General features: G+C 35.1%; 1 protein-coding gene across 10 annotated transcripts in view; it reads right to left on the bottom strand.

Annotated features, from left to right (window-relative positions):
* REPS1 (RALBP1 associated Eps domain containing 1) overlaps positions 1–23462 on the bottom strand; it is a 69957-nt gene that overhangs the window by 11049 nt on the left and 35446 nt on the right. For 3 of the 10 annotated variants that reach the window (XM_075707450.1, XM_075707458.1, XM_075707455.1), the window contains exons 5-13: positions 22150–22277; positions 21497–21659; positions 21125–21188; positions 20101–20255; positions 14528–14667; positions 9819–9899; positions 6683–6770; positions 5723–5824; positions 1941–2013 (exon numbers count right to left, since the gene is read on the bottom strand). In XM_075707450.1, the coding sequence (XP_075563565.1) occupies positions 1941–2013; positions 5723–5824; positions 6683–6770; positions 9819–9899; positions 14528–14667; positions 20101–20255; positions 21125–21188; positions 21497–21659; positions 22150–22277 (994 nt within the window). The remainder of the gene's footprint in view (positions 1–1940; positions 2014–5722; positions 5825–6682; positions 6771–9818; positions 9900–14527; positions 14668–20100; positions 20256–21124; positions 21189–21496; positions 21660–22149; positions 22278–23462) is intronic. The other 7 variants (XM_075707453.1, XM_075707457.1, XM_075707451.1 and 4 more) reach the window with 6 other exon arrangements.

Genomic DNA, 23462 nt, shown 5'->3' with positions numbered 1-23462 from the left:
AATTTGCAAAGTATGTAAGATATAGTCAACATCCTGATTAGGTTTTAAACAGGTTAAGTTCAATGTTACTGAAGAAGAATGTTCAAGTTTCTGTTGGACCTGCCTCCAGGTATATTGAGCTTAAGGTTACATCTGAGTGTACGAGCTAGCTATTTAATTCTCTGCCTGAAATCTTCCAAATCTATACACTCGGTAGCGTCTTCAGAAATTTTAACCCATTCTTAGGTAGGATCACCATCTAGTGGATACCCGTTGTAAGTTCATCGAGCACACATGCAGAAAAGATAGAAGGATGAAGTACTGCACTGTGCCATTTATTTATTTATGTATACAGAATTTTTGTACAGCTTCCATTTAAAAACAGCTTGCAGAAACTTCCTAACCAGTCCAATTTGAGCAAGACAGATATACTGAATCACTGACATGAATACTCTTTTATTCAACTCATAAATAAGTGATAAAATCTTTTCTATCGCTGACTTCTGTAATATTCTTCTATAACTATCATAAGATATAAAACTAGGAGAGGTAAGAGGTACCCAGGTTTCATACAAAACCTGAAATTCCTGAATGTATAAGCCTGGACAGAAAATTGAGTTATCTCAATAGAAAAATCTGCTTCCTTAATATACTCTCCAGGACAATGCTTCTGTAATGCTGCGTAACCCTCCAGCTGATGAAATACAAATCTAATTACGTTGACTCCTAGGGTCATCCCTCTAGCTAGTCTAGTATAAAAGGCACAAGTGGGGTAAAAAAGGGAGAAAGCGGTTTAAGGACACTCCTGAAGTACCATTATCTGACATAGCATTGTCAGTTTTTGCTTTTTCAAAATACAGAAAGTACTCTGGACTAATGGCAGGGTTATGGACACTGTCATCTGTATAGATAAAGCTGCAGTTAGTAGAAGAGATATCAGTGGAAGGCAGTAAAAGAGGAAGTGGGAGAAAAATTTCCTGGGTGGACACTGCCAGAATTGCCAGACCTGGACAGAAGCTACCTCTGCCATAAAGCAGCAACTCATCAGAAAGCTTCACTCATCTACACAAGTTCAGCAAAAGAACCCAACCCAAAATCAGAGATGAAAAGAACATGTTGAAACCATCATGTTGACAGTGTAAAAACATACATATAAGCAGGAAAGACTATCAGATTTGCCATTAAGTAACAATGGAGGAAAGAAGTTTTCAAGCTGCTGTACTGAAAGGCAATTGCAAATCTTTCTTTGTTACTGATGTCACCCTAATTATTTTTGTTTTGAAACTTACCTCTGAAACCGATTGTAAGATGGTTAATGGCATAGCTGGTTTTTAATCCTATTCAGGCAGATTTAATGGGAACAATTAGAACCAGCTAGTACAGCACATTCTTTTATGTCAAATGATGCAGTTTTTTGTTATGTGCTTGCATAGCTTCCTCTAGTCCCTTCATTTACGTTCAGCCTATGACTGCCCTTCATTTTATAAAAGGCCATTATTAAAATAGATTGAGTTACTGCCATGATATTTCTAATTTATGTTGTATTCTTTTTTTATGCCACAAAGTCACAAGGTCCTTCTCCATTAATGCCTAATGGTTATTTTTAAAAATACAAAAAATCGATTTCAAGTAACATCATGATCTCCTGTGCATACATTCCCATGTGTCTGAGGAGAAAGTCTTTATCAAGATTTCTGACTGAACATGGAGTTTCATTTGATTGGCCAGTCCTGAACAACTTTTTAGACTACATTATTTTTTGAATTTTCACTTTACACATTAACAGGAACAGCATACATTGTTAACGCATTAGAAAACAAACTGCCTCTAGGTTCCCAAGTGTTAAAGTTAAGAACCTCTTTAGCCACCATTTTACAAGCTAGTTGTCAAACAACCAGAAGCTCAGAACAGGCTTCTTTAAACATCTTTTATTTACTTTTTTTAGTTGCTACTCTACTGACCGTTGCCGCGTAACAGTGCTTCCAATTTGCTCTGGATCTGAAGTATAGGAGTCCGAACTGCTGTAACCATCTGCTGGTAAGAGAAAGTACAAGTTTCATATTTGTTTTGCATCATTAATATACCCTAGCAGATATAGGTAATATGTCATTTCAAATATCCAATTTTTTTTTTTTTTAAAGGTTTATGTCCTTGTATTGCTTCCCTGTAAGGTATCATCTGGGCAGGATTCAAAATCTGAGTCTGAATAATTGAAGCATCCAACACAAACCAACTCTCCTCGCCCAATACTGTGAGTTGGTGGTCACTACTGGGATGTACTGAAGAATAAAGAATGACAATAATGTTGTATTTAAAATACAAAATGTAAGTTTCATAAGCCATAATTTTTAAACACTTGACATTCTATCACTTCAACAATCTAGCCAACAAGAGTAAGGGACATCCCAGAAGAAAAAAAAAGCAAGTAGGAGGACATGCTTGATTTTAGAAGTGCTGAAGGATTGTCATCAACCTTAGAAGTCAGAAAAAGGAAAAGATATGTACAGTGCACAGATGAACTCAGTAGCTTTGCTACTGCTGTAACTTCTGTACCTTCAAGATTGGTAGACAGCTCTGTTTTGGACTAAATCTTTTTAAAAGCTTTCAGCTTTTGGTTAAGGCAACCTATAAAAATGAAAGATGCTATTCCAGCATCATGTAGATAAAGGACACCCTTACCCTTAAAAGCTGTGCAAAAGTTTGAGGTTTTCTCCCCAGAAATGAGGATTCTCACCAAAATCACAAGATTTGTGTGGAATGAATGTAGACAGAAAAATGGCTCTAGGAATAATTTATCACAAGGGGTGATTCCAGAGCACGTGGTAAAGCACAATTCAAGGTGGAAAGTCACTGGAGCAATGAAACTCATCTGATTAGTTATCAGTAAAGAGGAAAAATTCTACTCAAGAATGTCAAGATTTTTTTTCTGAATTACCCAGTCTCAAACGATTACTTTAACCTCCTAGGACACTGAAGTTTTCAGACGTGTTAAGACACGTCAACCTGGACCCAGAGACGAGAACCCTCCAGAGATTACTTTACTGTTCAGCAAGGCACATTCTTACCTGTTACTTTTTTTTTTTTCCTCCTTAAAACTGCAGCTACATTAATCTAGTGAAGTTGGCTTGAGACCTTTACCATGCACAGTCAGCTAATTTATTTCAGATTAAAAATTATTTTGCAGGTTTACAGGTGTATCTCTATCCAATGAGGGCTACAGAAAATTAAAAAATGGTATTTATATACACATTCTTTAAAAAAAAGGAACAAAAAACGGCCACCATGAGAGGATACTTAAGTTTTCAAGGTTCAAGTGAGAAAATTAAGTTTTAAGCAGAAGTTGGTTATATGGTGAATGACATTATCTCTCTCCAATCCAAACATCTCTAGTACTGGGTATATTTCTCAAGCCATTCAGAATATAACCTAGTCAAACACGAATTCATGTAATCACACTTCTAAAGAGGAAAGAGCAAATCCTTCTGGACCAAGAAGTCTTCCATTGTTTCAGTACAAAACTACTGGGTTTACACTGATAATAGAAGAAGTATTTCTAAACCAATTTCAAAGACATTTGGATAGTAAACAATTTCAATGGTTATATAAGGCAAAGGATGGTCACTTAGCAAACAAACTTCACAGTTGCACCAATATTGGCTAATCCAAACTCCTGAGTTTGAACACAATCTTAAATCCGACAAGAGTCCTTTTTCAGTATTTCCAGTACCATATGCCTTATAGTCAGGTAAAGTTCCTATTATGAAGGATATAGAGACTTTTGCAATGTTATTTTCGTCCTCAAGGGAGGTTTCTACTTTTCAGTGTTAGTAATACAAGTTAGTCTCCAGCTTTGTCTGTATTTCATTATGAAGGAACGTAATTTAGATTATCCTTGCCTTCTGATTGCAGTATTCATGATCTTGTTTATATCATTTAGCAGGAGTTTAAAACAACGTATTCACAAACTTGTCCTTAATGACATATTGAAGTAGCATGTTGCTTTAAAGTTAAAACAATCTGGGGAAACAGCAGTTATCTTCACTGCTTTTATTTTTACTTGCATAATAACAGTTTCAACACTGTGGGTGTCCAGCAATCAGAAGAATTATTGACAAACTTCTCCAGTTATCACTTTCTGACGTTATAGGTCCTCTCTCCTTTGTTCCAAATCACACAGCTTGCACAGAGACAATTGTGCAGTGCCTATGCCTACTGACTTCTTTCTTATCTCATGCAATGGAAAAATTCTTCCCTGCTTAGGTCTTAGCTGCTATTTACAAATTTGTAACTTCCAAGTTGAATTATGGTTGGTGTAAAGCATGGAAAATAAAGACAAAATGCTAATTTCTCAACATCAAGATGATGCTTATAAATCTCCACTGGCTCTCAGTTCAAATACTGTTTTAATATACGGATCCATGAATGGCAGACTATGAGAAGTAATGTAATTAACCTGCATCTGAATTTTGATCAATAAAACACTAAGAAATCTGTACTCTTTTGTACAATGCAGAAAAAAAAGCATGTGAACCTATGAACAAAATATTCTAGAAGAAATGTTCTTAAGAATATCCATTTATGAAAAAACACTTCCAAAGCAGCAATACATATATAAAAACCAACGAAACACTTAGAAAAGACTTGACTCCCTACTCTCAGATGAATTCTGGCACACGTAAACAAAAAATAAGCAACTAAAGCAAACACTGAAAAATGAGTCCAGCCTAAAAACTGAAGGAAGCACACTATAGACATTGTCACTGACTTAGCATAGAAGGTGCTCAGATACACTATTAAAGTATGACACTAAAGAACATGAAGAAATGTAATTACCAAAACAGGAGGTCTGCACAAAAAAAAAATCCTGTTATAGTGGTTTTTTTAAGCACCAGAAATTTCTAGAATCAGAATTTTCTACAGTTAGGTTGTATTAAATGACAGGATTCACCTGAAAGGTGTTAAGTACCCAAATTACTTCCAATATTGACAAGAGCCATTTCCTCACAAAAAAGATGGGCATCCCATGATAACTACAGCTTGAGGTACTACAGGGTGGCTTTATGTTACACTGCAGTGATGTTTGTTTTATTTCACTACATTCTTCCTCTGAGGGAAGATACTTCTTGGTACAATTACAGTTACAGGCCCTTAATCTGGGACCTCTCTCAATATTAGACAAGTAGACTAATCAGAACAAAATAATGCAAAATGTTTTGGACACAGGAGGTACTGAAAATCAAAAAGGCTATTAGAAGCAAATGAACACTTGAAAAGCTGTACCTAGAAAAGAAATCTAGACGTCTACTGCATTTTCTTAGTAGCTAAACCAGATGAGAAGTGCCTGAAAATTTTGTGGTCAACAGATTTTCACTCTTCAAAAAACATGTTGTTACATGGTTCTGAGCAAGTAGAATCAAAATGCTACTTAGTCAATTCCACTTTCCATACATTTCAATTTCTCATCCTAAGATTAAAAGAGAAAACAGGAAGATCAAAAAGAGCTGACAAAAATGAATTTTTTTGAACACATATGGCAGGAAAACATCTCCAGTGACATCAGCAGAACTTTCTTAATTACTACTTCTAATATATACTTCATCTCAGAAATGTCTCCGTTCTTCAGTTAAGTTTATCTCATTTTAGAGCTGCTGTTATCTAACAAGTTTTCATTCACTGAAGAATGTATCAGATCTACATTTTGCATAATGTAAAAAATCAGATCAGAAAGCACTTTGATACTTACTAACTGTGTTTCCAGCTGTAAATTTTACAGATGAACTCATTTTGTTTTCTTCTGGGAGATCAGGTGGTTTCACAAGTAGCGGGCTAGTAGGGTTAGCATGATCTAGATGGAAAAACAAGACTAATAAACAAATGTATTCAAGCTAGCCTTTACTTCTGATGCCGAAGCTTTACATTAGTTTTCTGTCCTTATCTGAAGTGCTGCACTCAAGACTAAAATTGTTGTATTTTAACACTTATGGTGTATGAATAACTTTGAAGTTTTACATTGTAATAGTGTTATTTCTATTTCTCAGTGTTAAGAGTTGGGAATCTTTACCTATTTACAAGGCTAAGAAAATCTTAAGTGTGCTGTGGGTACTTGTTTATTCTCATATGCTGAAGATTGTGCACGAGTTACATGACTTTAGGAAATATTGGCATATTGGGACACATCTGTACATTGAGACTCTACTGTTCCTCAAGGAAAATTATCACGCCACCTTGCTTATTTTTGACCAGAGTATTTAAAAAAAAAAAAGGGGGGGGGGGGGAGGCTTGCCAATACTCCTAAACACTGTCAAGTTTCAAAATAATAAACTCAGTATTTCTGACCACAGTAGAATAAGCTTTATCAATGCAGGCTATGTTCTCCATCTTCAGTCTCCTTCAGTATTTAGTAAGGAAACCTAGACATTTTCCTGGAGGCCCAAATGAAATCTATATCATGACGGTCCTGAACCACTCCAAGCAATGATCTCCTATAGATGGTGAAATCCTCACTGTAGCAAATGGCCAATTCAAACTGTGTACCTATCTGAAAGGTACTCTAATTCTTAACTCAGAGAATCTCATTAATTAGGCTGGTTACAACTCCAGATATATTCATCTAAGGAAAAGAAAAAAAGTCAGCATGTTTAAGGAAGCAAAGCCAACTCTAATTTTACCAAACTTTCCTCGTTAGCAAGAGAAAATATCCTACCACTTCCAGTTCTTTTAAGCTCCATTTCCTGCATGTGGATTTTGCTTGGAGTCATTCTTATGGGAACTGGGTGCACAATTGCAGTGTCCTGTGAAGGAGATGAGAGTTAAGTGACATTAATCTAGTTTTAAATTGTTCTATTAAGAGTCTCTGACATGATGCAAAATTCCATTTCTAAACAAAATTTTGTAAATTTAATTTTTTACACAGTTCCAGGGAATTTAATATACCCATAAACGCAAAGCCCTAAACTGAAGTTTCTCTAACAACTTATAAGGTGTAACCTAGCATACTACTTTAAAAGGGCACTAGAGGTGTTTCTGTAGATTACTGCATCATAAATAGGACCTGAATTTTACCAGCCTTCCACCATTTTTGGCCAGATATCTGTTACTTCAAGTGCATCTTCAAAGGAAAAAAAAACCCAACAACCAAAACCCAAAAAACTTTAAAACTCCACTCCTCAGCTTTACTACGATGCCTCAGAAAGTTATGGCTTTTTTAAATAGTATGAGTAATTCTCTATAAAATAGGCACTTTGTAGTAGTTTAAGACAAATAGTTTCAGGAGTCTTTAAAATAGTAGAATCTTCTAAACTTTAGTACAATAAACCCTATGGAATACATCTCTAGATAGGTGTTGACCTTACACTTAGGCATTTTCTTTGTAGTTCAAACAAGGGACTCCATTTTAATGTACTTTATAGACAGCCCTTTCCATTTGGCTTGGAGACTGAGTGTAGATAAAAAAAATTTCAAAACTTTCATGTTTGTTCACAAGTAACCTAAAAATGCGGACATAGCTGCTTGAGGCTTTTTTACTGTTATCTATATGCAGAATATATGAATGGGTGGGACAATGACAGCACAAAAAAATCATAGATTATATTCTGGCCCTAGAAATAACAAGAAGTTTCACAGCTATCTTGTATCAGAAATTTGACCTGACTACTCAAATAGATCAATTTCACCAAGCACAATACATTTATATTAATATTTTCCAAAACTGTTTAAACTGACTTGCGCTACTCTTGCTGCAAAGATAGCTTTTAAAACCACTTTCTAGTCACAGCTCAAACACTCCTGTCACACCAGGCTTTTAGGAATAGTTATCACTTTAAAATATGTTGCGCCTTTTTTTCTCCTGTAATGGGATGACCATGCAAAGATCACTCTTGCTGTAGCTACTTCAGTCCTCTGCTGTAATCCAGTGTGCAGCTACTAAAAAAATTATGTCTCAAAGAGTTAAATGAATTTTTATACAATGCATTAACTCAGATCATGAATCTAATTTTACACAAAACAACTTAACATGTTACCAACATTCACTTACAACAGGCAAATTATGTTCCTACACCAGGGGATGAATGCAGTGTTTTACTCTTTTCATGTATCTTTTACCTCCAAAGCAGCTGCTTTTCCAACAAAAAGAGAAAAGAACTGGTCTATGAATTTTGTATTTAGTTAGGTATTAACAACTGCTCGAGAAAGCCGATTCTCTCCTTTGGGAAAGCAGTTGCTGTTCCATAAATCAGTGCTATGCATCAATGTAGAGACTGCTAAAATAAGAAGTCTGCACACTGCCACTGAAAATTTGCTGGCATTTGTTCTTATTTTCATATGAAAAGAAAGACTCTGAAGTATCTATTCTTAAAGATGCTCACCATTCTTTAAAATTTTTCTCAACTACAAGCATTGTAAGAAAATTACTCAAGAATGTGATCTCCCAGTGTATTTTTTGTATTTCTGTTGGATTTCTGTTTATACACACATGCATACACACAAACATATATATGGCTATATACGAGTTTTCCATATATCATCACTGTTCTACTTTTTAGATTATCAACATACACGAAGAAATTTCAAACTTCAGATTTCTGTCACTTACTGATTATGTGTAAAAATAAATTACTTATTGTGGAAACAAGACAATGATAGCTCTTTACTGTCAAGCAATTATACGCAGTAAGAAACAACTATAAACAGATTTCCATAATGTTTACTTCATTAAAACATAAAGATACAGTACATTTAAACCAACAGTCTCTCTCAGATGAAAAAGGGGTGGTTTTCACTTTAAGCATGGCATTTTCATTTGTTTTGAATGTTTACTAAGGGCAATTCTGAGCACAGGCAACAGTGCAGTTTGAATTCTAGCTTCCAGAATTAGAAATGCTGTTTTCACATAAATAGCACAGTTAACTCAGAGTGGAGCACTGATGTATTTACAATATATGTATATTTATGTATTATATCTTTTCAGAAGTAATCTGTTTAATACTAAAAGCAGTTAAATGTGTATTATGTACACCTATTATATTTTTGTTATATAATCAAATGGACACTAACACCATAATTAATTAAATTAACATGGACACTAACAGTGGTGATTAAATCCACAAGAAAAGCAGGATGAAAGCAGCAGCTAAATACTGAAGTAATTTTAATACATTTCAGAACTGCTTCAATGTCACATGCTGTGAAGTTTAAAACCAGCAGAACTTGAAACACTGTAGTGAATTTCTGGCTCCCAAAGTTGGCAAGGTATTTATCTATACAGTCCTTCAGAGCACTCCTCACTGGGTAAAGCATTACAACAGCACAGGTTTAGCTGGAGAAATATTAAAAGCCTTATTAATAAGTAACTTGGTGAAAACATTAGGAGTATGAAATACCACACCCATTAAAGCCCAGTAGTTTTTTCAGTGAAGTTGGCATTGTCAACTCTCTTAAGAGTTTGTGCAAATCAAGCTCTGCAACTTGAAAAAAAAAAAAAACCAACACTGAAGACAAAATCCTAAATGGGACTGGTTTATCACTGCGAGGGACCCTTGCATTAACTTATAAATATTTTCAAAAAACATTATGTTTAAATACTTTGTGTAATACAGGTTTTGATAGCAGTCTTGTACTACATCAAAATCAAGGGAAATAAAGCATTCTTTGCACTCAGACTTAAACATGAGCAGTACTAGAAAACTTAAGATTCCTAAAATAAGCAAAAAAATTAAGAAGCCTGCCACCATTCCCCAAAAAGCAGTCCATGGAATCATGCATAACAGCTAAATACAATGAATGGAAATTCAGTGTTAATAAAATTAATTTCAAACAAGCAAGCTAAGTGATTGACTTACAGGATCAGCTGGTGCAATGTTAGAATCAAATTGGGTCAGAGTTTGTGAGCTTGAAGAGCGTTCGCTAAATGTCTCCCACTGCTGAACAGACAGAGGAGAGAAGTCAGCATGATGAGAAAGATGGAAGTAAAAGATCACTGAGGAGATTTAGCATAGTAGTTCAGAGGTTGCACTAGGAAGTACTATATTTGCACTGGATAGTACTTGACTTGGAATGCACACTAATACACATTAAGTATTTTATTTCAGTCTGGGATTGTTGTGCAACCAAGTTTATAATCTGTCAATATTAATCTTTACAGTCAGATTTCATAATGAAGATACAGGTGCACAGTCAACACAGAAGTACCTTCAGAATTCATGTTTGCCAATGAAAATCATACAAGTAAAAAAACTGGCTAAGCCATCCAAATACTGTAAAGATAAAATCAGTGCCACATGTTGTTTGTATTTTTAATTATAAAATCCACGGAAAGGTTCCTCAGCTTTGTTGCTGCTGAGTTTCAAATATATTTCATAAATGCTGCTTTTTTTTACAAAATCCCAGACAAATAAACACCGAGCAGAGTACTCCAATTACACCAGTTCAGCTTGCCAGTGCAACCCCTGAGAAGTGATTCTATGCTGTAAGAGTATTTTTACAAGTCTAAATCACTGACAAGGCAAAGAATTAAATCCAAACATACTGTTGATTGCTAAAAGCAAATAAGTCAATCTCTGAACAATTTTATATGATATAGGCATGCTGTATTGATACATGGTTGTCAAGAGTCCTCATGCTTAGTAAGTCAAGCTACAGCCACAACTGGATCAACAAAGTACCAAAATACAAAAAATTAGTCTGTGATCCAGAAACCAGATTACAAATCACAATAGGAATGCTAAACTTGTTATATTTTCTTAAAATAACAAGTAAATATTAACCAAATTTCAAACGCTACAACAAAAATTACAAATACAAAATTTTTAGTGCTCAGAAAATTTGATAGAAATGGTGTTAGTATAGTTGTGAAAACAAATCAATATTCCTGTCCCATCTCTATAGGCAAATCAATGTAAATGAATCCAGAAGATATAGGACAAACTATACGGTGTTAGTCAACCTAACCTCATGTGCTCCTCTACAGCGAGCTGTATTTGGTAAATGGCCTGTATGTGAACCTAGTCTAAAGCAGTTATTTCAGAAATAACTCTTCATGGAAATTCCTAAAACTGTTTTCAATCAGCTGAAATTAAATTCAGAAAAAGATTAACTAAATGCTTTCATGCGTGGTGCCGCTCCTTGTAGAGACAGAGCCTTATCTCCTTGTTTCAAGCTTTAAATTAAGGCAAAGATTATGTGATACTGTTTATATGGGTTTTTTGAGGGGGTTTTTGTTGTTGTTGGTTTGCTGTTTTTTTTTTTTTTTAAACATACAAAACTACCCCCTTCATGGACAAAATCTAACAAAACCTTTTTAGTAAGGAGGTAAGGTTTCCCTTCCTAACTACTCTGTCTCACTCCCTATATTAAACAGTTCATCTCTGTGTCACTCCACCCCTTCATGAAAAGGCAGCATTGCAAGTAGTTTGGAGGTATACAAACCTGTTGAGTGGGCCAGTTTTCACCATCAGAAACTTAATGGCCAAGTTCTGCCACCCTTTCCCCCCTGATTTGGCCTGTTGCATTTACACAGCTGCTCATTTTCATGAAACATGCATTAATACTTATTTTAGGACTACCGCTACCCTTTTAAACTCAATTTGGCCAGTGGCTTCAAAGTTACCTGTGAGACTGTCCAACAGACTGATTACAGAAATATTGTTTCTTAGTTTTTCAAAACTTCCATAAGGGCATAAGCATCAATGTTATAGTTAAGATCAATGCCAAAATATTATTTTTTAGGGATGGATGCTGAATTTACCTCTTATTCTACTCCTCTGAAGCCAAACTGCGGGACATTTATTACTTGTCCTCAGGCTCCCTAGCTGGGCACAGACAAATGAACACCAACACCACCTGACTACTCTGGGGAATATGCTATCTGTGCTCCATACTACCAGAAGCTAGTTACTGCTAATTCCCTAGTTAACAGAAAGCTACATATATTAAGGATCTACTGGACTGCATCTCAAACTTTGTGCAAGGTTTAAGAGCATTGACAATACAGATGATCTGCTAAGATAAAACTCCTGCTAGCTGAAACTAAAATACTTGTCTCCTAGACTTGCAAAAATGTTTCCAAAATACTTGCAAAAGGTTAATTACTAGACACTAAAACTCACAGCAACCTGAACTGTTACTAAAAGAACACCAAGACGTTTGAAACAAGGTGTAACAGTTGTGAATTCAAAAGCAAATCTCCATATCTGTGTCAAAGCTAATATGACCGTATGACACTAGACTGTTTTCAACAAAAATTTAGTAGGGTTTTCAATTTTTTTTAAGCTCTCAGAACTTAGTGCTCAGCCTTGAGGCGGGATGGAAAAGATGCCTGAAGTGAGAAAGAAGTGATGAGTGAAGAGATGAGAATGTGAAGCTTGTAGTATCCAGAGTTAGGCGGATTTCCATGGTCCTCTTTATTCTGAAGTTTGAGATTGATGCCTTGGTCCATACTTGTGAGCTTACAGTAACTGAGCCTGGCAACTGGATTCTAAAAATCAACTATGAGCTAGGAAGAACAGAACAGTTTTGAAACTAACAGGGATGAAACTGCCTGGAAAGGCAGATGATCCAACGATGCATAGCTTTTTCAAGCAGTTCATTTGTTGATGACAGTTATGAGAGGTTCAAAGAGGAAACAATTAGATTGGTGCTTGCAGTAATGCCAGAAATTTTTCAGGGCATTAAAACCCTGAGGACTTTGACCTGACTCATGCTGAAAAGAAAATGCTGAGGAGCAAGAAGCATGCACAGCAATATAGCTGAAAAATCAGAAACACTTTTGTGTTAGAACAAAAAACTCTTAACATTTAATAAATGTTCCACTTTTATTTTAGTATAGTTAGTATCTGGTAGTATATTTAGTGTGAGAACTTTTCCAAACCTCTTAAAGTTTTAGTAGATTTTCAGAAAAAAAAAATACCACATTATCTATCTGAATGGACAAAGTCAGTTTTGAACAAGATTTTGGTTGACAGAGAGCTGTCGTTAACTTTGTTCCACTGGTGCAATTACGCTATTCAATTGGTTTGAGTTGCAGTGGACGCTGAAGGAATCTGTTCAATTACAATGCAGCTCACCAAATGATTAGCTTATTAAACCTTTATTGCAAACATGAGGGAATGTTCCAATGCAAATTTTAATACAGTTGCAGACATTTACAGCTTTTTAGCAACAACTGAATATCTGCTCACCTCCCTCCTACAACATAGCTTCCTACCAGCAGTCTAAGAGTCACTCTGTCAAACAGAACAACTAAGTATCACTAAATAATTTCCTACATTTTTTATTTAGTAAGGACATCACTGTGAGGCTAGCGTTTGCCCTTAAGAGGAAAAGTAGACTTTACAAAGTCCTTCCTCCTGAGAGAGGAAGAAAATTTCCTCTGCTCCTAACTTTAATCTTAAAGATTTGCTTATTTTCTGTTTCATACTGACTCTCCTTTGGTTTGTCTAAATCTTATACTACCAATCTTCTATTCACTTGAAGTCTAATGAAGAAAGCAAGCCACAAAAAGCTCCTTCAATAGAAGCAGGTAAGATAATACTCAGCTACTGACAGAAATCTCTTAGATGTTAAAACAAGTTTTAGATTCTTCTTGAGAGTCTCAGATTATTAAATGAAAAGAGTTTTCCAAAAATAATTTCAATACTTTTCCTTTTTTTTCCCCCTTTATATTGAAAAATAAGCCTACACCATCTTTGTAGTAAGGTTGCAGTCAGGAAGTCATTTGAGTCTCTGAAGTAGCTTTCAGAATAAAACATTAGTTTATTCTAAGTCAAAGGCAAAAAATGTTAAAACAGAGCAACAAGAAAAACTCCAGGAATCAATCCCTTACAGGCTTTTTAAACAATGGCTATTGGGGTGGGGGGGGTGGAACAGATATAAAAAATTCTGTTTGGGAACTTCAGTTTCGGATTCTGACAAAATACAGCTTTACTATGTAAGACTGCTTATATAGCAAATATGTATGGTAAAGGATAATAAAGCAGCAGTACATAACAGCAAAAATTTAAAATTTAAATAAATTTAGCCAACGGTTGGCTTCAGATTCAACTTTGAGTCTTTGCTTCTGAAACAAACCCAGAACTATGACTATTCTAGTGGTGAGATATTTTATATTTCAAGGTAAATTCACCTCCAGAAGTAAGTCTCAGTGTCCAGATCTGTCAGAAACTTATTTTGAAGTTTTGCAAAAGTGTTGACTATAATAGGCCTTCAGAGGTAACAAAAGAACCCTACCAAAAACCTGCCCTAAATGAAAAAAATGAGGAATTAATTCAACTTTTCCAATAAATGCTATGAGATCATTTTGTGATTAATATAAAGCTTAATTAGCATTAATGACAACATTTTAAATAGTAGCCCATCTCACAATGAGACAGAAAAATCAGAAGAAAAACACTACTTTTTTTACAATTTAACATGTATAGAACTTTCCTGTGTCTGTTGCCCTGCTAACTTTTTCACAATTTGTGATCAACAACTCACTTATGATGAATTAGGGATGCATACACAATTTAGTTATTGACTGGCAATGAAATAAATCTTAAATAAAAGTGCTAACCTCACTGCTCTGATTCAATTCTGGCCAGGTCTGGTTTAGGGATGGCATTGATGGAGACTTGCTTGGAGGTGCTTCTGCTGGAGAGCTGGAGTAACCTACCTCACCAGTCTGTTCCCCAACTTCTGAAATGACAGGAATCACTATAAACCAAAATCATTAATTGCATTCAGTTTATTCTCAGAAGAGCTGCTCACATCTCCTGGAAACTGCAAAGTACCCTTCGTTTTCATCTTTTCCAAGTAAATACTTAGCAACAGACAAAAAACACTCATTCAAGTCAAATATACTATTTATCAGATGCTACTCTTATTTTGAGGATCTTTCTGAAAATTGGACTTTGAAGATTACTCTGTACCATACTATCTCCCTGTACTTTTGCTTTTAAATAGCATTTCTAGATTGTGATTACATGTAGAAATATAATTCTTTCTTACATTATGAGAAAATAACTTCATACTAACATTTACTACATCAAACCCAGCACTGAGTTTAGCTTACAGAATGAAATACTTCCTTATATGAGGTTAAAACAAAAACAGTATAACAATGCAAACACAAACCAAAAATATGGAAACAGAGATGAAGAAAACCATTCCTTTAGATTATTCCCCAAAGAATATTTTAGGTTTTAAGCCTCCTTACTAAAACAATGGTGTTTCCATTCACATTCTGTAAATTGAACAAGTCTAGCAGCTGTCACATTGCAACTGTACATTCACTGTTATTTCTGTTATTACTGTTATTTCAGTTTTCTCTGAGCTTTCAGCAAGAACAGTCCCTTACAGAAACACTCCTTCTCCAGTTGTACAAATGTTCATGATGCAGCAGACTTATTTTTGTTCTGCTCAAACTGTAAGAGAATTGGGTAAAGTAAACCTTAACAGCAGATTAAGCATTCTGCATAATACAGTAAAATCCTGCTTACAGTGTCTTCTATTTTGCTAGATACCACAATACAAGCTAAAGCAATGCCTTGAAAGCCTCAAAAAAACAAAGTTCAGATTACAAATGTATAATGTAAGTAACAGGAACAGTTGAAAGAGTGACTGATAAGTAGCTAGACAGATTAACAAGATGTTTGTAGTCCAAAGAATTAAAACTCTGAACAAGACAAAATACTGTACAGAAAGAAGAAAGATGGCTTACTTAAATTATCATTTAAAAAGACTGCTTGATAGATATGTGAGTGAAGACAACTGCCACAAGAATGTGTCATAAACTGTACCAAAAATTGACTAAAATTTATAAAAAGGGCTGGTTTCAGGCTCTTGAAGAGCTGAACTCTGCAGCCTGCTCTTCTGCTATAACAGCTCAATATTCTGTCTGCTGTCTTCCATTCAGAGGAAACTCGTAACAAATCCAGTGTTAAACTGAGCTGTGTGGCTTGCAGGAGTGGAGGAGGAATATGTGTGTGATAGTGTAAAACTGGCACCAACAAAAAGTTTGAACTGGAAACACTTGAATAGTCAATGGCGACCAACGGCACCTTTGAAAACCAACAACAGTCTGTTACTATCTCCACAGTACTGCTGAGGGCAAGAGGCACAGCCTAAAAAGAATAGCCAAAACACTGAAGTCCAGAAAGAAATTAATTGTCCCATCTTGAGGCATGCTACTGACATGAAAAAAGCCACACACAGGAACCACTAACTCATCAAAATTTCAAAGGTCTCGTAAACTTCCTGTGAATAGCCAGGCATCAGGTTGAAACTCAGTGTTCCCAAAATGGTGCCCAGCACCTAGCATCTTGTATTACTGTCCTTTAGGGAAAATGGCTTCACAAATTATTCAAGATAGAAACTACATCTAATGTCTGTTTCAAGTAAAAAGCATCTGGCAATAATAAAAAAAAAAAAAGGCTACATCAAACTGATATTTACAGGCACAATGATGTCACCAAGTAGTCAAGGCAACATCCTGTGGTCATTGTACACAAAATAATATACGAAGTTCAGAACATGTCAATGGTAATGTTTTGGGAATGCATATTGCATATCAATTGCTCTGAAGTGTAATATGAATAAAAATTTTCTAATGAGTTTAAAAAAACCTCAAAATTCTCATTTCAATAGTGGTGCACTAGATAACTAACTTAGTGTCAAACACAAGGTCAAAACATAAGGCTGAAAACTGCTGTGGATAGACTATGTAGCTAACTATAATTCAAGCAATTTCACAAATATCTACACAAAACATGCATAAGACACCTATGGAAAACTCCAGGGGTTAAAGTATAATTAAATGGTATAAGACAAAGCATGGCAGATTCTTTTTCTTACAAAGAAATGGCATTGTTGAAGCAGCCCAAACGAAAAACAAATTCACCGAAAAGCAAATCTTGCTTTGAATTTTGTAAAGGGTTGCTAGTTTTTACTGAAAATTGAGTTTGAAGGAAAATAGTCACATTTATTTAAATAGGAAGTGAGACTAGTACTCTTTTCAGCTGCAGATCATAAATTCTGCCAAGACAGATGCAGATGCTATCAACAGTATTCAATTCATAAAATAAAATGTATAGGCACTTAGAGAAGTATTTGTACAACTGCCTGACTTCATGCTCCCATTTTCATTCACTGCAGTTTCCTTCTACAGGCTGTTCTTACGCAGAAAGATCTTGCTCATTCTGAAAAGCTGACTTTATATATCTACAAATACCACAACACAATGTTAAATCTTAAGTGGAGCTGCTGCAATCCAAATAGTTCTTGAAGTATATGATCCAATTCAAAATACTAAAACCATTCAAATGTATTGTGGAATTACCACATTATTCTAAGAACTTAAACCACCTCATTTCTCTCCCTAGTGATCAGAAAGATATTAGCACCCCGTTTAACATTTTCTATTAAAATTCTGTTGGGGCAAAGTGCTATACCAGAAAAATAACCAATAAATGCTTTATCATACAATAGGTCTACGTCATGTGAGAGAAATACATATCCCTAATCATGAAACCAGATGTAAGACAAGACCAGTATGTTAACAGGTTTGGGACACCTGCGGTTGGCCACATAACAGATTCACAGGGGCTGATGAGGGAGAGGCTGCTAGCGCAGACCACAAGAGTTCTTCCCTCCCTCTGTCTGAACAGAGACATAGGGTGCAGAGAGCCCTCTTACTTTTCCTTCTGCTGGCCACTACTTCCAAAGTCAAAATGGAAAGAGGCAGCAAGTTACAAGTGCAGAGCAGAAGCGTGGAAGATCAAGGGGAAAGTTTCTAAGAGAAGGACAGAATTAATAAAGGTATTGTTAACACTTTTGAAATAATTGTTAACCATCTTGCACACTGGTTTAAGAAGACATTCAAGTAATTCACCTTGAACAGTTTGAAAGTATGTTATCACACTGAGGCTTCAGTCAGCAGAAGATCACCAACAATTTCTTTGTTTGAGAAAGTTGTATCCCATGAAAAAAGTGCACTCAAAAAGACACTCCGGTGCCATACTTTACAGCTTCTATTTCTGAGAAGGCTGTTGGAAGCATGCTCTATTGAAATACAGCTTTTATGCGAATTAAAAAGAAAACATTATTCCAGAAATTTAACTGGTTGATCCTTCTATGCTGATTTACAGTCCTTAAGTTGAAGCCATGTAATTTAACATGCACATTAGTCTGCACTTAGACCTATGAGTAACTTTTAATTTAGATTAAAATAGTAAACATATACTGGAGATTTGGACTGTTGTAACTACAAGTAGAACTACAGTCAAGTCAATAAATTCTCCGGAAGTCTTTCAGTCAACATACAAGTTCTGGTGATAAATCATGTTAGGTGCTACAAAAGATCTCCTATTTCCAATACTGGTGGCCCAAATTAAAAACAAAAACAAAAACCAAACCTCTAGGGGACAAAACTCAACAAGTTTGTAAGAACTGTCACTTTCCATTGTAGCTATTAATAACAGCAATATCAAGAATCAATCAGAACTTTTTTTTTTTCCCTAAGCACAGTTTACACAGCATGGTAATCTTCTAACATTCACTAGACCAGGATAACTTCCCTTTAATACCAGAGGGAGAACCTTTTTTTTTTTTCTCCACTTTTAAAAGTAGTTTTTCCTCAAATTTAAAGACCACTTTGTACCTCATGAAGATAAGTCACCAAGTTTTATATTAACTAAGTTGCCTGTAAAATAAGAACAACAAACATACACACAACACTGTTTGATTTAATGTCCAATTTATAGTTACCAGACAACTTCAGTTAAACAATGAAAGCCTTGAAGTCTACTACCAATAAAGGCAGTAGAAGGTCAGGTACAGATATAGTAGTTGGTTTTTTTAATTTAAAAAACAAACAAGAAACCTAACAATGTTTTATACAAATGAATTCTACTCTATTTCCTATCAAGATTTTTGCTTGGCCATCACCTTAACACAAAAATAGACAGAACGGGCAGGTTTTAGACACTTGCTAGGTATTCACCCAATTAATTGCAGATATTTCTTACGAATGTCTTCGAAGTAAAATGCTTACTCATACTGAAAACACTTCAGTTACAGCTGCCTGCTGTTGGAAAGGTTCTCTCAGGAGCCAGGCTACTCCCACAAAAAATGGTTTCATTATTAAAGCAGAGGTAGCAAGAGCCACAGTGTCTAGTTTAAGAACTCATCAATAATTGGCAGATGACAGTCTTCGACATCCTACAAAAACAGTATTAAGAGATCCCCTTTGAAGTATTTAGTAAAAAGAAATAAAATTCTAGGAAATCATAGTACCCATGAACCGACACTATAACCTGACTTTCCAAGCAAAGACTGCTTGTTAAAAAGTAAAGCAATTTTAAAATATTCAGTTTCCTTTATCTGTTTTAAAATAAAAAAAGAAAGATTGCCACAAGCATCCTGGTTTTGAACACCACTTCTACATGGAACAGTAGTTTGCTTTTCAGCTATGGGACTGAGTTTTTTGGCACCTATTAACATGCAGAACTCATACATTTGATGGCTTATCTGGGAGCATCCAAAGGTAAAGGTCTATGCACAGAAAGACGAGGTGCCAAAGCAATGGACGATAAATCCTGCTGTCAAGTCAGGAGTAGAATTAAAAAAAAAAAAAAAAAAAAAAATAGAATTTGTGCTACTAATCCTGTACTTTTAAACTACACAGTCCTATCTCTAGCACTGAATCTGGGAATATTTTCTAAGTACCTTCAAGACTTAGAAACTCATGCCATATTTTCAGAAACGAGGATGAACAGAGAACATATTCGGTTGAAAGAAAGTTTGAAGTATAGCTAGATTGGGAACTCAGAATACAATAGCCAATCATGAATAAAATCCATACTGTGACAATCTTGTTTTCCTTAACCTTTAAAGGACGCAGGCAGTATTTCCAAATGTGATAGTCAATATGTGTACTGTTCCTAAGTAACGTCTCCCTGTGCAGAAATACATTATGTGCTCAGATTAGCTCTGAACAATGATTAAGATTTCTAAAAATTGCACATTGCTCTACTTCATACTGACTAATGTGTTATGCTCATACAAACCTATAAATATCTGCTGATATACTGTGATCTTAACTACACCATCATTTGAAAATAGTGAAATTTTTGTTGAAGCATGTCTTACCCGTTGAGTCTTCCAAATCAATCAGTTTGGGCATTAAACTTTCAGGTAACTTTTCTGGCAAATCATACCCATTCTTCCTAGCAACTACCAGATGAAATGCAGCACAGAACTCATCCAATGTCAGTGCACCATCTTTATCAAAATCTGACAGTTCCCTAAAAAGGAAAACTCAGTATAAATAAAAATTTCTACGGTTATTTTATTTCCAAAAGACATACTTCTATTGTGCTACTTGGAAGATCAAAGAACACAGTTTATAGTTCATTTTACCCTATTAAACACTTCATATTAGCATTACATGGTTTATTCTTCAAAGAAGATGAGCCTTCATCAATAACATTTCTTAGAGCTTAAAGATCATTTAAACCCACTTTACCTCTCCAGGTTTTTAACTCATTTAAGACAGTACTACAGAATATTATTGGCCTCAGATTTTTGGCGAAGTATACTAAAGAAACGATAGTGCTGAGGCAATGTGATTCATTTTAAATGGGAAAATACCTGAAGTACAAATCATTACACTGAAAAAAAAGACCAAATCTCTCAAAGTAAGCCATTTAATGATAGCATGCAATGATGCAGTATGAATTCTAGAATACAGTGAAATACAAGCTTTGCACTGAGTCAAAGCTAAATTTGTCATGAAGTCCCACTAAGTGCATTTAAAAATATTTGCATCTGTCCATTTAGTTTAAACTTACTTAGATTTGAATAAATAAAGACAGATAAGGAATTATTTAAATTTAAACGTATCTTTAAAAATAAAACCTCAAATAAATTACTTCTTACTCTGAAGTGTTTGAAATGTCTTCAAAAGCCCAAAATGCCTTGTAAATGGTGCCAGCCTAGACCTATTAAAGCCCACTAAAATAATACTGGCATAAATGTGAGTAGGACTGAACATACTAGACTACTAGTGAAATTTCACTTAATAACACCAGCTAGTAAGTAGATTATTAGATAACTGCCAGATAGCTGTCATCTTTCTAAATAATTATCCTGCATAAAGACACACCACACTTACCAAATATGAGAAAGTTCAAGAATAGGTAGTTTTGACTTAGTGAAAAATTCTTTAGCTGCAGATCCTGAAAAATTACAACAACCATTTTTAATATTTAAAGCAAGTTAAATCATTAGAAGACTTGGAGTTATGGTACAGGAGATAAGCTATTTAGCAAAGGTTTTGGGAAAAATGGCACTAATTACTAGGGTTAAACAAAAGAAAAAGGCAAATTAGATTCCAGTCCTTTCTTGAATTACACTGGACTTTTCTAGAACATTACCAGTGAAATGCAGAACTTTCTTCAAAATGGTATGCAAACCTAAGTAAACAAGAAAGTCTTTGTAACAGAACTGCTGCACCCACAATTATATTTTTTAAAGAGTAACTTACCTGGTATAAATCCATTTAGATCAGGTTGAATGGTTTTAAACTGATTAACATAATACTGCCTTTGTTCATCAGTTATTTTCCAGGGGTCATCATAACTACTTGATTGCCTACGAATTTCATTTGTTGTTGTAGCTGATGCTACAGTTCGTACTGTTGTCTGGTCCTGAAATGAAATATTTTTCCTCAGTATTATCTACCTAAAATGCTTCTATGAATTCTCAACTTCTTGCCTTCAAAAAATAAAGCAGAGTTAAATCTTGCAGTAGTTTAGAAACTGCAGGAAACTGTGAGCAGATTGCATCTATAGGATAATGACAGGGTATTTTTGCACACTGATACATATGGATAGGAATGACTGCAGGTATGTAAGCAGAAAAAAAAAAGTACGGCACATGTGCAAAAAAGCTAAACACAAATGTTTTAAAGTCATAATTGTTGACATTTTTTTAAACTGGTAGCTTTCAGTTAATCATTCCAAATGAAGTCAACTCAATGAAACAAGTATCTGTTGGGTAAATAGCACTGAACAGACCACAGCACAGATACACAGTGAACATCTGCAGTGAAAATTTCAAAAAAGAAAAAAAAAAAGAAAAAAAGGATTGCAACATCAATCTGAATGAAGCAAATCAAATACCAATAAAGTGTCACACCTGGACAGAAGCAGGATGCATGGCTAAAAGAGCACTGGTTGGTGGGGTATCTGCAAAACTGACCCAATTTTCTTGATGGGGTGGTGGTGAATGGCCAGACCATATGGGATCACTAGAAGTAGATGAGCCTGAAAGTAGAAGAAACATTTCCTTTTCAAAAGACAACCTTGAAAACTGAGCAAGAGCTATGGATATGGAAAGCAGTCAAAAAAACAAATCCTGAAACACATGCTCCTGTCAGGGAGATACACAATCGTAGAATGGTGAAGAAAACGAAAACCAAATTGCACCAAGGTGACAAAGTTCACCTCCTGACAACTCATTCCTGTTGATTTTTACATTAGGTCAGCTGAAATCTGTACTAAAAAGACAGAAGTGAGGAATGAGCTTACTGCAACGTGTAAAATGTAAATTGGGTTTTACCCATTTAATGGCCTTTGAATGAGTTAATACTCCACATTTTCACTTAATTGAAATGAGCAACACTTGTATGGACAAACAGCTATTTAAAAGTCACATAGGATATTAGCATGCAACTTTATTATCTTTTTTTTTTTTCCTTGTTTAGGTTTTAGTTTGCCATTCAAAGAACAAAGCCTTGGAAATTCCTCTTAAGAATCAGGCTTTTTGGCATAGATGGATTTTTTTTCCTAAATTATTTCTAGACTAACTTAACTCAGTTGCTTCAAAACAGTCCAAGAATAATAAAAGGCATCCATATAGGGTGCTGATATCTGCTATGTATTAACTATCTGGAACACAATAATGGAGATTCACCCAGTGCCTTGTTACAATCTACTTCTGAAGTACTGCTGATGTTCAATATCTTAATATTAAAATAATGATGAAGCAACTATAGAAAGATTTGGCCATCCACTGCTCCATGTACAAAACTCTCAAAATTCTCTTAAATTGCAGTTGCAAATTAGAAAATTAAGGAACTGATTAGAGGGAAAACAAACCATCTAGAACAAGTCTTGAAGAATCCCAGGAATCCATTCTACTCTTTGACTCCTAAAAGAAATGCTGAACTTCTTAACTCTAAACAGCAGTTGTGAAATCGATTAATTACGTCTTAATTATTTTACTTACTCCTTTACAACTAAATGCTTTCTCTTGAAATATGTTAAAGTCATACTTAGATATGAATTTCTGCCTCATATGTAGAAACAGATTTCCTTTTAAAAGGCAGGTCAACTTCTTGTGAGTTTCTGCAAGCCCTCCACACAACCCACAAACAGGAAATGTGACATTAATGTCATAATTTTAATCCTGCCACTAAGATCTAAATTGAAGCAATAAACCCCAAGAAT

The sequence above is a fragment of the Pelecanus crispus genome, chromosome 3 (assembly GCF_030463565.1).
Source record: "Pelecanus crispus isolate bPelCri1 chromosome 3, bPelCri1.pri, whole genome shotgun sequence".
NCBI classification, from domain to species: Eukaryota; Metazoa; Chordata; class Aves; order Pelecaniformes; family Pelecanidae; genus Pelecanus; species Pelecanus crispus.
This window is presented reverse-complemented; position numbering and strand designations above follow the sequence as displayed.